The 16,112-nt window shown below is 32.4% G+C and overlaps 3 protein-coding genes across 9 annotated transcripts; all 3 read right to left on the bottom strand.

The window, feature by feature from the left end:
- Window positions 1-1,937: 1,937 nt before the first annotated feature.
- LOC105800034 (glutamate decarboxylase 5) lies at window positions 1,938-4,313 on the bottom strand. The gene is made up of 6 exons (XM_012630911.2): window positions 4,040-4,313; window positions 3,749-3,953; window positions 3,450-3,650; window positions 2,893-3,361; window positions 2,765-2,817; window positions 1,938-2,672 (listed from the first exon to the last, which is right to left on the bottom strand). The coding sequence occupies exons 1-6, from the start codon at window positions 4,240-4,242 to the stop codon at window positions 2,244-2,246; spliced, it is 1,560 nt and encodes a 519-aa protein (XP_012486365.1). The 5' UTR covers window positions 4,243-4,313; the 3' UTR covers window positions 1,938-2,243.
- A 3,041-nt stretch (window positions 4,314-7,354) lies between these two features.
- Window positions 7,355-9,675, bottom strand: LOC105800029 (pentatricopeptide repeat-containing protein At1g73400, mitochondrial). 3 transcript variants are annotated; one of them, XM_012630896.2, is made up of 2 exons: window positions 9,591-9,675; window positions 7,355-9,494 (listed from the first exon to the last, which is right to left on the bottom strand). In XM_012630896.2, exon 2 carries the CDS (start codon window positions 9,489-9,491, stop codon window positions 7,878-7,880), a length of 1,614 nt encoding a protein of 537 aa, XP_012486350.1. In that variant the 5' UTR covers window positions 9,492-9,494; window positions 9,591-9,675; the 3' UTR covers window positions 7,355-7,877. The 3 variants fall into 3 exon arrangements, with proteins under 3 accessions (XP_012486350.1, XP_052476441.1, XP_052476442.1); XM_052620481.1 differs by having other exon boundaries at window positions 7,355-9,520; window positions 9,591-9,669; XM_052620482.1 differs by having other exon boundaries at window positions 7,355-9,520; window positions 9,628-9,662.
- Window positions 9,676-12,181: 2,506 nt separating this feature from the next.
- Window positions 12,182-15,696, bottom strand: LOC105800030 (uncharacterized). 5 transcript variants are annotated; one of them, XM_012630899.2, is made up of 7 exons: window positions 15,609-15,696; window positions 15,270-15,336; window positions 14,655-14,721; window positions 14,010-14,375; window positions 13,019-13,353; window positions 12,638-12,875; window positions 12,182-12,476 (listed from the first exon to the last, which is right to left on the bottom strand). In XM_012630899.2, the coding sequence occupies exons 1-6, from the start codon at window positions 15,650-15,652 to the stop codon at window positions 12,663-12,665; spliced, it is 1,092 nt and encodes a 363-aa protein (XP_012486353.1). In that variant the 5' UTR covers window positions 15,653-15,696; the 3' UTR covers window positions 12,182-12,476; window positions 12,638-12,662. The 5 variants fall into 5 exon arrangements, with proteins under 5 accessions (XP_012486353.1, XP_012486351.1, XP_012486356.1 ...); XM_012630897.2 differs by having other exon boundaries at window positions 12,182-12,875; XM_012630902.2 differs by having other exon boundaries at window positions 12,182-12,875; window positions 15,508-15,651.
- Between the last annotated feature and the right edge of the window lie 416 nt (window positions 15,697-16,112).

The raw sequence follows: 16,112 nt of genomic DNA, 5'->3' as shown, positions 1-16,112 counted from the left end.
AATTATGGTACGTTTACTTAATACGATTTGACTTGTTTTAGTTATTTATAGTGTTTATTTTCTAATGGTTTAATTCATTGCGTAATCGACTATTGTTATATTGCATTTGTTTTTTAATATATATTGTGTTCCTAACTATGTGATTTATTTATTAGGAAAAACTAAAGGAAAAAAATTTAGTCTGAAGCGATTGCTTCTAGTGATAGTTCTGTTCATCTTGAAGACATTGATAATCGGATTATTCTTGAAGTTTTGGGGTCTGAAAAGTATGGTCGGGTTCGATTTCAAGGATCTTTTATCATTAACCAATATTTTGGATCCAGCTCGCACCAATACATGGCTTCGGGGAGTCAATCTCAAGCTGATGGCTCAGATGGAAGCGACCACATTTAAGGTTCAAAGGAAATATGAAGAACTTCAGCAACAACTTAAAGCAGAGGCGGCAGCGAGGGAAGTAGAGGCTACAGCGAGAGAAGCAGCGAGAGAAGCAGCGATAGAAGCAGTGATAGAAGCAGTGATAGAAGCAAAGGTTCAAAAGAAATATGAAGAACTACAGCTAAGACTTCAAAAAGATGCGGCATCGAGAGAGGCGAGCGAGCAAAAATCTGACGAACTTCAACAATGACTTGATTATGATGAAGATGTTTCATCGGTCGCAACTTCCGCCGTCATAGTGTATATTGCATAAATATTTTTATCATTTTAACTTTTAACGTTTTTGAAAAGAAAAGTATGAATTCACTTTTATTTATATCAATTAATATTATTTTAGTCATTTAATTTGAAATATTATATAAATTTATTGTTTTTGGTTAGTTTAGATCTGGTTGCTTTTGATTTGTTGTTGCGGAGGTTAAAAAAAGAAAATTTTATTTTAAAAATCCCAAAATTAGTGGCGTTTTCTAAAAAGCGCGCTAAAAGTCATATCAAATAGTGGCGTTTGTGAAATAAGTGCGCTAAAGAACACTCTTGTTAGCGGCGTTTTTGACCAAGCGCTATAGAACATTACTTTTAGCGGCGTTTTCTTCTAAGCGCCCGCTAAAGAACATGATCTTTAGCGGCGTTTTCTTCGTAAGCGCCGCTAAAGAACATGATCTTTAGCGGCTTTTTTTTCTGTAAGCGCCGCAAAAGTTAGCGACGTTGTCGTTAGCGGCATTTTTTGTGGCGCTTCTTCAAGCGCCGCAAATGCCTTTAGTGGCGTTAAAAAGCGCCGCTAAAGGCCTAAAAAAACGCCGCTAAAAACCTGTTCTGGTGTAGTGGGAGGAAAATAGAGGGAGAAGCAGAAGAGAATGGAAAAAAAGTTAAAAGAACTTAAAAGAAAATTTTTAAATTGTTTAAAATGAAAAAATATAGGGACCAATTGTAGAATTTAACCTAAATTTTTTGTTTGAAATGATGATTTAACATGCCACATCAGCTTACCGTTGCACCATTGTTGTCAATTAACGACTCAGTGACTAAAATGTTACAACACGATAACGTAAGTGACTAAAACGTAATATTTCAAACATAAGTGACTAAAATGTAACCTAAGGCAAACAAAAGTGACTATTTTAGTAGTTTACCCTATAAAAATTACAAAATTGGTCTTTACTACGAATTTTTGTTATATACTAGCAATAGATTACAAAAATAAAAAACTCAAAATGAGTTTTACCGACGGAAACCGCTCTTAAATCTGTAATATATGATATAGTTATGATGGGCAGCGAACATTGAAAACAGTCTATACTGACGGAATAGTCATCGCTATGACTAAGGGCATATACGAACAGATTCTAGCTGCCGCTGAAAGCTTTGTCGACATATCTGTATGGTAACGGATTTCATTTTGTCGAGGAGCCCATTTGAACGTCTGCATAGATCTTTGGGCCTTACACTGACAGAGTTTTATACTTACAGCAACAGATTAATCCCGTCAGTATATGGCAGTTTTGTTTTTTTGTTTTTTTTTTTTTTGAAAATGTATATGGCAGTTTTGTTGTAGTGTCAATCTGGTGACAAAATTATTAGGGAGAAAATCTAAAGTAAATGTTTATTTAACAATGGAGAAATTAATGTGCATTTTAATGGAGTGATGATGCTCCGATTCAAGCATACAAGGAATCCACCCATCGCCTGGAAAACATACATAATAGCCAAGATACTATAAAATGTTTATTTAAAAGAGCAGCATAATTGTTATGGAAAGCAAAAAATTTGTTGAAGAAGGGCCGTGGTGTTGGGAAACAGAGATGAAAAAATCAACAGACTCCAGCTCTCTTGCGATCTACAAGGCGTTTCCAGTACCTAAAGACCTCTTCCTGAGTTTCTCTTTCGGTCTTCTTATGTTGAAGGCGACTCGGGAGGCCATCCATTTCCTTGAGGACTTGCTCAATGTGTTCCACCAGTCTTTTCGCCAGCCCATGGCTGAAATCTTCTCGGATCACTGCTCGGAGGACAGCCACGTGCTGTGCGTTGGCAGGCATTGTATAAGCCGGAAGGATCCATCCAAACCTTCGCAAGTTCTCGGCTATCTCAAACACTGTATGTTTGCTGCTATCTTTTAGAGAAAAGGCCACTAGCGGTACTCCTATATCCTTTGACAATATGTTAAACCTCCCGGTGTTCTGTATGCCTTGTTTAAGCACTTTCATATTCTCCATGCAGTTCTCAATTATGTTCTTGTACCCCTATCATCATCATCATCGTCGTCATTATTATTATAATTATATTGCATCAACAAATTTATTCATACTTCAGAAGAAGTTAGAAGGCAATTTACCTCAAAACCAAGGCGTAGAAACTGGTAATACTGAGCAATTATTTGACTAGAGCCTGAGATTATAATTATCATGAGTGTATGAAAAAGAAAATAGTACAAGGAAATGTATGAATGAGTTATATAATTACCTTTGGAGAAGTTGAGGGTGAAAGTGGGTTGATCAGAGCCAAGGTAGTTGATGTGAAAGACAAGATCATCGGGCAAATCCTCTTTGTTCCTCCAAACAACCCAACCAACACCAGCATAGACGAGGCCATATTTGTGGCCACTCACATTGATGCTCTTCACTAAAGGTAGCCGGAAATCCCACTCGAGATCCGGGTAAAGAAAAGGAGCAATAAATCCTCCGCTGGCAGCGTCTACATGGATGGGGGTGCCCCAACCAGTCTCCTCATTTTTCTTCATAAGGAGGTCATTCAACGTCTTCACGTCCTCAAACTCTCCTGTCAGCGTTGATCCCAAAATAGCTGCTACACATATGGTGTTCTCATCTACTAGCTCTACCGCTTGTTCTGGGTCCATAACGTAATATCCCTCTTTCAGCTTTACTTCCTTCAGCTCTACCTCAAAATACCTTGCAAACTTCTCCCAGCAAACCTGTGTATTATTGCATCCCATTTCATTTATCAACTCTACTATTTTACCACACATATTCATAACCAAATAATAGTAATAACAATCTCACCTGCACGTTAGCTCCCGTGACTATGTTGGGATTATCAGTGGGTTTTCCCTCTGTTTTTCTCTTATGTTGCCACCTCCTTTTAAAAGCTAATCCAGCCAGCATTATAGCCTCAGAGGAACCAACTGTTCCCACACCTACTGCTGTCTCTTCTTCCCCAACCGGAGCATGGAACAGGTTTGCAATCATGTTTACACATCGATTCTGCATTATCAGTTTTCATTTAATGAATGCTAAATTCTGCCATTATTCAGTTTCCTTTTCCTAGTAGATGAAATGCACAAGTGAAGAAGGATTGATACCTGGAGTTCAGTGGTGACAGGGTATTCATCCATGTCAACATAGTTCTTATTAATTGCAGCCATCATAAGCTTATCACACTCAGGTTCCATCCATGTTGTAACAAATGAAGCCAAGTTCAACCTCGGATTTCCATCCAGCATAAGCTCATCATGTATTACTTGATACGCCGCGTCCTTTGGAATCGACTTTTCCGGCATCTTGAACCTGAATCCATTAATATATAAAGACCACAGTTTTCTTTGAATTATGACAATCTAATTGTTGCAATAAAAGCAACTTCGTAGATTTACCTTGGAACAGGAGCGCGAACGTATCTAGATGCAAAAGTGGAGTGCACATGCTCCTCTGTTGCGTTTGTAGCTGCCAACATTGTTTCTTTTTTTGCAGTTGAACATGTAGGAAAATAGGTATATCTGGGAGAGTATATATACAGGGAAGCGTAAGATATGTAAAGGAAGACACGTTGGAGAGAAGTGGCAAACGGATCCGTCATTCGCTGAAATGACCCTTATTTGTGGGGAGACGTTATAGGTATACTGGTAGAGACAGAGCCAGAGTTTTACCTAGTCTTGCTCGCTTGCCTCCTTCTAAAATATACTTACTAGGCATGTCATTGTCACATACCATCATACACCTCCTGCCTAATTCCAAGTACCAATAAAACAACAAATAAATAGAAACCTTTTCTATAACTTTATTTTTAAAATTTATTAAAGTTAAGATCCTCCATAGATAAAAAAAAAGTTAATGACACTACAAATATAAAAGTTTAAACCGATTTTGTTAAATTCCACATTTTGAAATTAAAAAATATCTCAAATAAATAGTAGGTCCAAATTTAATAGAAAAATTTTAACAATTAAATTTATATTTTTAAAACTGAAAAAGGAAAAGATAAATTGAATTCTGAAAATAAAAGTAGATGGATTAAATTCTAAATATACAAAAAGTATAGGGACTTGAAGCATATTTTAACCTAAAATAAATTTTATATCTATAATATATTTACAAGTTATAATTTATATATTATATTTAATATCATATATATATATATATATATATATATATATATATATATATATATACTACGTACCTTAAAAGTGTAAATATTGAATGATGTATACAGTCAACTCTCTCTATAATAATCTCATTTGTCTACTCAGATTTTGCCGTTACATAGAGGTGACAGTTATACACCTATAAGGCTATAACATCATGTTGTTATAGAGAAAATATCGTTGTAAACTTACCATATCATTTTTATCGTGAATTTTCATCAAATACAAAAATGAAAATTATGTTAAAAAAAAGAAAAGAAAGTGATAATCAAATCAACAAAATTAAAATATGTATAACAAGCACATGTATTATTGCTTTTATACATTTTTTTATTTTACATTCTTTCACATGATTAATTATAAAGTTCATAAATCTAACAAGTTTAATTAATCAATATGAGTTATCAAATTAAATTAATTAATTAATCATAAGTTACTAAATTCAAGTAATCAATCCATAAGTTTATGATGTTACAAATTCATAGTAGAATATTTAATTAGGGAACTTAATAAATTTCTTGAATTGATATCTTTAATTCCACCATTGAATATTATTTTCATTTAATAAAATATGATTAATAGATTTCTTCACGTGAAATTTGATCATTTTATTGAAATAATATTTTAATTAAGATCATTTTCATTTAATAAATGATAATTAATAGGCTTGCTTATATGAAACAATTATGATTTTACTTGAAAATTTAGATCATATGTTGTTATAGAAAACTAATTTAATAAAGAACGTAATTCATGACTATAGATGTTATTACAAGTGAAAAGTTGTTATAGAGGTTAAAATAAAACATAAAAATCGGTTTTCTATAAACTTAAATATTATAGCAAAATATTGTTATAGCGGTGGTATTATAAAGAGAGTCGATTGTACTTTGGCAATTCTTAAACTAACTATTCAATCTTTAATTAATGATTTTTATTAAATTAAAAGGAAAATATTTGATATATTGTCAATGAAATTTTGTGCGTTTAAAGGTTTATAAATTTAATTTGACCCCAAAAAATAAAGTTAATAAAAAAAGATAAAAATTATTCAATTGTTAATATAATAATATAATAAGAGTAATTATTTGATACATCATGAATGAAGTTTTTTAAACTCCATGAGCGGGTTGAAAGTATAACAAGTGTCACACTAGACCTATTCATGGGTTGAGCCATTCATTCCGGCCCGAAGGCCCGCCCGAAATATGAAAGGGTTTGGGCAAAAATATAGGCCCGAAAAATGGACTTGGACAAAAAAATAAGGTCCTTTTAAAAAACTATTTGGGCTTCGAGTAAGGCATTTTTTACTCGGGTCCGACCTGGCCCAAATTTACTAAAGGACAAAAAAATCTGTTTTTTTTAAATATTATTTTTTTATTGTTTTCTCCTTATTTTGCTACTATTTTACTATTATGTTGCTATTATTTTGTTGTTATTATTTGGATATTGTATAAAACTTATTTTATTGTTAATTTTATTATTATTTTAAAGGCATTTGCTTGTTAAGTGACATTTATCTTAGTGTTATTTAAGTATACATTTTTAAAAATTTATTTTCAATTTGTTGAGAAATATTTATTTTGATATTTTTAGTATTTTTGACGCATTATATATATTTTAAAATCATATAAAAAATAATATAAAAATTAATATGGGCGGGCCAAGTCGGGCTCGAATTTTAACTTTTTTATCCAAGTCGAGCTTGGGCAAAATTTTAGGCCCATTTTTTGGGCCAGGCCTAACAAATAGGCCTAAATTTTTAATTGAACTAGGTCCGACCCGACCCATGCACACATCTATGTCATACTTATTTATATGATTATTTTTTTACTACACCGTATAACACTTGCACTGAAAACAATGAAACATATCAAGAGATATTGTATGAGATTAAGGGCTAGTTTGGTAATACTTTTGAGAAGTGCTTTTGAAAAGTTTAATTTAAAATTTGAATGTTTAGCATTGTTGTAAAAAATATTTTGAAAAATAAAATGTTCATTTTAGAAATGTTATTATCAAGTAACAAAATGTATTTAAATAATATTTAAAATAGTTAATATTATTATATTTTAGTAAGAATATCAAAAATTATTATAACTTGTTAATATTTTAATATATGAAATATAAATTTTAAATATTTTTAAGCAATAAATATTAATTATTTATAAAATTTAATTAGAACATATAAACTATATTTTAAATATTTAAATATAACCATTAAATATTTGTAATTAATATTTTAAAAATATTTTTATTTTAATTAATGATTTTAACACATTTATAATTAAACACAAAAAGTTACTATGTTATTAGAGGGTGAAAAGTAATTAAGCACTAAAAATATTTTTGAGAGAGGAAAAGCTAAAAATTTTTAACTTTTCTTTTCAAAAATACTTTTGAAAAACACTATAAAAAGTTAAAAATTTCAGCCAAAAACAGCTTATTTAGTACAACATTTTTTCAAAAAGTATTTTTTTTAAGCACTGCACAACAGTCCCTAGCTAAATTTAAACATACAAAAGGTGGCATCTGAAACATGAAAGAGGAAATGAAAAGGGGGAAAAGGTATGCATTTTGACTTACACTGTAAAATGCAATCTCCGGCACTGACAACATAAGCAGTGGCTCCAGCAGGTATCAATAGGTGTTAACTCAGTCATGAAGGTTTTGCGGGAAATAAATCTTTAGCATTACATAATTTCATAATCAACTTCTTCTGTGATGTGTTTGTTCCTTAACTGAACTCGAAAAAGATAAAAAGTAAAATTGATCAAGTACAGAACATAGCAGCATGCAGCAGATCCAACTCACCGCAAAAATTCATGGGGGCACTACCACTAGTATAACCAATGACAACTAGTATTTATGGATTATATAGATCTGCCAGAGATTATGAGAACAAGTATGTGCATCACACTGGTCCAACCTCCCACTATATTGTTCTATGCAATCCTTACTGTTTCTTGTTCAAAACTTACAAAGGAGTTAACGAGTGAGCAAGTACCAATCCCACATACCACTTCCGTATGATGAAAGTTAAAACTTCCAAAAGTATTTTTGTATATTCTTACTTCCCTCTTAAACTCACACTCTTCCTCTTCTGATTCAAGGCAAAACGTCTTGCCATAGCAGGATTGTAAAACTTCCTCATATGTTCAGAAAGCTTGTGGATGGCTTGGAGGTTACCAATAGCTGAAAGCTGCATCAAAAACGAGTCAAACTTTGGGTACGGTAATTTCAATCCCTTATTTATGACATCTTCCAAAACAAAACAAGCATCTTCCACTTTATTGCAGCTGAAGAGCCCATCAATCATGATGCAATAAGTGTCAATATCTTGTGCACATCCCCTCCTATCCATCTCTTGCCAAGTCTCAAACACCCCATCAAGATCACCTATCTGAAAGAACATTGAAATCAACATATTATAAGTTTGCACACTCGGCATACAACCCACATCAATCATTCTTTGATATAGCCTCAAAGCTTCATCGCACTTTTTATTGTCGCAAAGGACCTTGAGGAAACAATTGTAAGTAACTATATCAGGCGGGTAACCTTTATTTCCCATCTCTTCCAAGAACTTGTAAGCTTCCTCAACCTTCCCTGCTGAGGACATCCCTTCGATCAATTCCTTGAAAGTGGACACATCAGGTAGGCAACCACTATTCATCATATGACCTATAAGCTCAAAGCATTCTTCCATTCTGTTGTTATGCATTAAAGCCACAATCATGATTGAATAAGTTTTTGCAGTGGGAGAAGACATGGTTGACCCTTTTGTTCTCATAAACTCGAAAAGTTCAGCTGCCTCAGTCACCATTCCTGCTTTGCAGAAGGCATCAATAGCAGTATTGTATGTAAAATTATCAGGAGTATGGCCCAACTGGATCATTTCTTCCAGAACGCTCATTCCTCGTTTCGGATTCCTAACCCTACACCAACCGAAAAACAATATATTGTACGAATTAGCATCTGGTTTAACTCTCCCTTTCATTCTCCTAAACAGAACCTCAGCATCCTCAACCAAACTACATTTACACAAAGCATCCAGCAGCAAGTTAAAAGCGTTGATCTCTGGCTGCGTTTTCACTCTTATCTTCTTCTTCTTAGCAAATTTCTGAAGATGGGTCAAATGCTTTTCAGCATATTGTCTCAAAATGTGAAGCAAAACTTCAACGGGGACAGCATTTCTGTTAGACCTCTTCATATAATCAAGCATATCGCAGACAATCCGAAATTGTTTAACCTTATACTTTGTACTGGACAAAATGTCAATCATTTGATTATAAGCTTGAGGCTGATGGGCATAATCTTGTTGACTCGCAGCCCATGTAAAGAACCTGAAAGCTAGTTTCTCCTCAAGAGAAAGCCTTTGCAGAAGCTCAAGAACCAAAGGCGTAGTTAATGGGACACCGAGTTGGTCAAGCGATTTCTCCATATTATCATATGCATTAGAGTTATCCATTACAGTCGCATACACCTTAGCCACATCAGTAAGACGGGAATCCAAGGCAGTTGCATTGGAGCAAAATGAGGGGACTGTAAAGGGTGGGTGAATGGGCATTCGTGCAACGGTTAACAAATTCCCATAAATTGATGGATTATGTTTGCAATTGCAGACGAAGAAATTAGGGGTTTTGAGAGCGGAAAAGAGATATGCGAAACGAATTCTTCTCATTTGCTGGGTAGAATACGGCAAAATCAGAACTGAGGGAAATGGTTCGAGAAATTAATTAATATAAATAAATTAAAAGAGCATAAAAGGGTTTAGGGTTACCAGATGGAATAGCGATGAAGGAGCAACGGAGACACACCTTAGTCCAGCACAAGCCCGTCGAACCAATTTCAGAGTACGGTGGTAACATAGCCTGCTAGTGAGATAGTTAAAGAAGGGTTTAATTCTGAATTTAATCCTCTACTTTACAAAAATTTAGAAATTAGTCCTTTTTAATTCATCAAAATTTTGATACTCGTACTTTATGAGAAACAAAAGCTCTTGCAACTGATTTTTGCTAATTCCTTTTTATAAATTACTGAATTATTGATTTTAAGTCTATAATTTAACAATAAAATTAAACAATATTATACACTAGATTATTAACTTTCATATCCTACTTTAATTTTTTCCTACAATTTCTCCTCTCTTTTCTTTTCAATTTCTTTTAATTTTTTGAAAAATCTTTAATTTTTTTTATTTTGTACACATGTCAACACCCCAAGTTAAGAGAAGATCACTCTCACTTATAAGTACCTATATAGGACTAAGCAAAAAAAATAGACCAAATCGACAATCAACATAAACCAAGTATTTGAACAATTTATGATATGAAAGTTCAAAAATCACAGTTACTCAAAATTAATTTAAATTCTAATTTTTATTTAATATATAATTAATTTTAACACTTTATGATATAAAATAAATATTCATATTTAAAATAATGAAATAATTTAAAAGTTCTTGAAAGATTATTATTTTAAATATTTATGAAAAGATTTTGAAATTTTGTCAAATAATATTCAAAATCATAAAATAAAGTTCATTTTATCAAAATAAATTTAATAAATCAAAACAGAAATTTAATATGAAAAAATTTAAAAAATTTAACCGAACCAAACCGATACCATCCTTATCTTCTTTTTCTCCATCTCCTCTCACCTTTCCAAATTTACCACAAACATTTTGACCTTTGTCTAACAACTTTCTACACGCCTTTCGTGTGAACCATCATCCAAACTTTTACCTTTTTCTACCCTCAACAAATTTCAAATTACCTTGAAATTTCATAATTAGAAAAATCTCAATTTTTATATTTTTAAAATATTTATTGATAAAAATATTATATCAGGAAACATTTATTTTCTATTATTTTATCTCGTTAAAATTTTACAATAATATATATTTTAAAATCCCACTGTATTGAAATTAAATAATTTATCATATGAACAACCTCTAAACTATCCAAGTCAAAAATCGTCTTCTTTAAAATTTGATCCCAATTTGCTAATATTTTATAGAACTTAAACTAAATTCATTTAAATACCTTCGTATCATCTTTTAGTAAATATATTTAATATTAAATAATTTTATATTTTTTCCTTATAAATAAAATATGTATTAAAATTTATATTGTAATATTATATACTTAATTTTCATATATAACACGAGTTACGTAAGTGAAAAAAGAGAAAGTAACGTAACATATAATAAAATTAAAACAACTTGAATATTTGAGATCAAACCGAAATTACTTTATAATATTACTTATATTAGATTATGATATACTCATTATATGTGTGAAAAAATTATGTAAAAAATTATTCATTTAAAACTTTAAAGAATCATCACACTTTAATTGAAATGGTAAAATTAAAATACAAAAAAAATCCTCATAATAATATTACCAACTTTATAAAAAAATTACTTTTAATCATTTCTTGACATTAACTAAGCATTTAAAAAATAGTATAAATAAATATTTATGATACACATTAAAAAAAATCTATCTTACAAATTGTTTGACTTACTCTACAGGCCTTTTTAGCTTCTTGTGAAAATTTCTCCTTGAGATAGGATTAAGTTAGGTTTGGTCGAATTTTGTGTGCCTCTTCTAATGAAATTTTCTCCTCCATCTAGGATTGAGTTCAGTATGACCGAATCATTCGAAACTTCTATAATAATTCCATTCAGCTCCATTTTTTTTATTTTTTTACTAATTTTAATTTTTGAATTTTTAGATTCTATTTTGACAAAATAAGCTTTACTTTATAATTTTGGATATTATTTGGTAAATTTTCAACACCTTTCATAAATATTTCTAAAAGTAAAATTTTCACATAAGAAATAATTCTTTATAATAATAAAAACCTCCTATATAATATTTTTTCAAAAAGAACTTTATGTAGTATTTTACATTATTTTTATTATTTTAAATATAAAGTATATATTTTTACATCATATAAAATTAAAATTATTTAAATTTATTTATATATATATATATTTTTTAAAAGTCAAGATTTGATTTGGATAACAATAAATTTTCAAAATTGTGAACTAAAAATAGTCCAAACATCATGATTGAGATAGTTTTGGGTCTCGGTTTTTTTTTCGCTCAGCCCTACATTGAGGGATGCCTGCTTTTGGAAGGAAAATGGAAAATAGAGCAGCTATCCAATTACGTGCCTAAATTTAAAACCTATTGTTGTTGTATGTAATGTAATCTACTCAATTATTAAAATTGGTCCTCACAAGACTTTGATAGCTACAACCTAACATCAGCTATTTTCTAATGTGCCAATAATGGCTACCTAAACCAACTAACAAGACCCACAACGACAAGCTCAGACACGAATGCCTAAAACTGCACAAAATGAATAAAAACTTTCACAATTCAATGAACACAACATCAGACAGATTCTACAGATCAAGTTTCATAGATGTGTTACCCTTACTTGAAAATTCAATCACTGGTACCGGTTTTGATAACCTTCAAGGTTAACTTGCCATATCTCGACTATGCATAAGGGGAAAATATCAATATACAAAGTTGGGATTTCATGCTCATAAATAAATAAATAAAATTCTAACGTTGCTTACTGCTTTGATTGTCAGATTAGGTCCGGCATAGAAATCTTAACTGCTTTGGCTCTCTTCAGCATGGAAAACCTGTGTTCCAAGATGCTTAAGGAAGTTTTTGATATGCTTGAAAAATTCACAGCAGAGCGTAACCAAACAGCATATGCCAGGTCCAATATATTTTTAATTACATTTAGTAAGATCAAATGCAGTCTTCTCGAAAAATAACATGTACTGACAGTTTCACCAACCTTCTGAACATGAAATGCATCCGCGCTATGTAATCCTGGTGGTGGAAGGGTAGAACCTCATGAGGAAACTTGAGAGTGACCAAATGCAGATAACCCCAAGGCACTGGAGTACATTCAAAAGTGTTCCCAAAGAGCTGTTTATTGCCATGTTGTATGTAGTCATTTCAGCACCTTTCACTGTGAATGACAGGGCTGTCACTAGTTGAGCAGCTCTATTCAGCTGATGCAATCTGTAAACCTGTTAATGTGTACAGAATATATTTCAATTTGTAAGAAAAGTCAGTCACGATGAACAACATCAAGGACAAACAAGCTGAGACTTGAGATGAACTATCAGTCAAATACAATGCCAACTATAAATCAAGGCAGAACCGCCCTTACTTGGAAAATTATCGGGATGACAGGCCATGAAGGTGACTTCTGATATCTTGCATACTGCTCAAAGGCAAACTGGACAACAATACCAACCAGGTAAGGGGCGAGAGTAGCAGATGCTGCAGGACCAGTCCAGGGCCAGACTAGACCCATTGTCACCATGGGAGTTATGAGACTGAGCACAAGAATAGCAACAGAAGAGATGCGTTGACCTAAGTGAGAGGCCAAGGTTTCTGCTGTAGAATCTAGTCCAGTAGGCCTCCTTAGACGATCAATTAACAGAAGAAAAATGGCAACGCCACAATAGAAAAGTGCTTCTGTGAAGAACAATATGAGAAAATCTGTAGCAGAGAAGACCAGGGCTATTAGAGAAGGATTAAATATATCTCTGTACAACAGCAAAACAGGGAGAACAAGTATGTGTTCAAAGTATCATACACATTTACATCTAGAAACTACCACAGCATTAAGTTCAACAATTGAGAGCGCTCTCTTATAAATACACAATATTCTATTTCCTTAAAACTTTGTTTATTTTTCAATTCTTTTGCCTCATCCATGATTTTCTGATGCCTGCTTAATATATCACATGTGCTACAATTAACAGACTAATTGCCATTGGTCAGCAAGAGATCACTTTAGCCACCAAGTTTCAAATAACTCCTTTGATCTCAACAAACTATCAGTGTTTTTAAAAGGTTACAATGTCTTAACCATTTAAAATTTTCCTTATTTTCTCAGGTTATAGCCACCTTTAACAAACACAAAGATACACATACAACAAGACAGAAAGATGAGAGAGGCGGGAAAGGAATCAAAATAACAAGAAACTCGGCCCTCTATCCCCTGAATAACCTTGCATAAAATTGCATGTGTCAATTTTGTTCATTCAGTTGCTTAAGTGGCTCCGTATCAAATGTAAGTACAGAGCAAAAGAAAGGGCCGGGGGGGGGGGGGGAACAAAAGAGTAAGTTTCAATACATGACAAGGCACCAACCTGTTAATAAGGAGTCCTCAAATATCATTGAAAGTATCCTACGTAAATAAAGTGAGGGCAAAATGAAAGATGCCACAAGAACAGCAGGACCAATAAACCATAGCAAGCTGTTCTGATTCCTCTGCACATTAGAAATGACTTCATCGTCTCTTTTGTATTGGCGATTGTAAAATGAAATAAAACCAGGTCTTCCATCACTTCCGTCAAAATGAACAGATGATAAGCCAACCGGAGTTATATCTTCAGGATCAGGATTGTCACTTAACAGTTCTGAATCAACAGGTTTGATCTCAGTGTACGGAGATTGGTCTTTCAAAGTAGCACAAAGTACATTTTGTCTCCTTAGAAACCCCTTCAACTTCAGCACTACATGTAAGAAGTGGCATAAAGTAAGAACTAAATACACTAGTCAAATTTCAAATCATTGCTAATATGACCTGATCACATTGCCATTTTAAAATTTATAATGGAGGACAATATGAACCAATAGCTACAGTCAACTAAAATATAGGGGCTGAATATGTTTGGATTTAGGGCAGTTACATGGTAAAAGAATGCTCTTCAAGGGCATCAAAAATGGTTTCATTCCACGCCTTGAGACAAAACTTCAGACTAATTTGTCATGCAACAAGTTACAGAAGCTACCTTTAGCATTTCTGGGCCGTTCTGTCCTCTCTCGTTGGTCATTATATGGTCTTCTAAACAAGCTTACCTGGATAGCAAAACACGAGATATTAAATGATGAAAACTACAACGGATCTCTTTAACCAAGGTCCAAGAGATATCTTTGAACAATTTTAGATAACCCTAAAATGGAATTGCAGAATGTCAAATGTAATAACTTACTTATGGAAAAAAAAACATGTATTAATTACTTTCAATAGGAAGTCTCAGCCAGATAATGCAAGCAGACATTCAGCAAATTGTATTAAACAGCTAGTATTTACAGAGATTTTATCTCGGAAATTAAAAAGTTTCCATTTTTAAGGAAAAAATAAATTCAAGAGTTTCTGGGTCAGAATATCGACTAAAATGGAGCACAAACACTATCAATCACACATATTATTCTTATTTATCATTTCTAACCCGCTAAATACCTGGCTATATTCGCATTGTTATACATAAAAAATGAAATAAAGAATTAACAATCGGTTGAAAGGGTACATAAAGGAAATTAAAAAAAGAAGAAGATAAAATCTAAGGATTGTTTTGAATTTAATTTATTTTTTGATGGGTAACCAAAGAGAAGAAAGAACATACCCGGAAATGAAAAGAAGAAGAAAGGGAAGAAGCGACGTGGGAAAATGGAGCAGAAGCTGAAGCACACCTAAAAGCCATAAACAAATACGTATTATGTTTGTATATTTATAGAGGAAGAGCAGAGCAAAGAAGGCAAGGTTATGGGTACGAGTGAGTAAAGCACAAGCAGCGCATGCTGGTAGTATCTGAGGAATACCCAATTGAATTTAAGGGAATTTAAGAAGGCTCTTGGCCATACCACATATAGAGTAATTTGGAGAACTTAAGTACTGCAAATATTGGGATTTTTCTTTTCGGAAGTAAAGGTAAGTGAAGAAAAATATCTTTCTTGCTAATTACCCCCAAAAAAGTCCAGGAACTTGAAGGCAGAGTTCGAGTTTCATGATGTGTAGGTCTCTCTTTCACTGGGTGCATATAATTTGTATGGTTTTATAATGTTACATTTTGAATTTTGTTTGATTCTCTATTTTTATTTTTATTGATTGATTCTACATGGGGAGAGCAAATTTCAATTTTAATTGAAAAACTAGCTTTTTCCGGTTTCAATTTAGTAAAGTAGGGTAAGTTGTTCACTTTTGACCTTAATTCGATCGGTTAATAATTTTTCGAAAAAATCAACTTATTTTATATTAATTTTAAATTATTTATAATACCAACAATAACATAAGTTTGGTTAACGTAAGTCAGATTGAAAAAATTTAATCGATTAAATCAATTGCTCTCTCCTAATTGTAGTTGATCAAACATGTATTTTTACTTGTACTTGTAATTGTAGTGCCTTGAATTGGTGAAGCATTCAAAAATATATTTCTATCCAAATAGTCACCCAAGTTTTAACATAAT

Source organism: Gossypium raimondii, chromosome 9, assembly GCF_025698545.1.
Source record: "Gossypium raimondii isolate GPD5lz chromosome 9, ASM2569854v1, whole genome shotgun sequence".
NCBI lineage: Eukaryota > Viridiplantae > Streptophyta > Magnoliopsida > Malvales > Malvaceae > Gossypium > Gossypium raimondii.
Note: the sequence above shows the minus strand (reverse complement) of the source record. Positions and strands in the feature narration are given on the sequence as shown.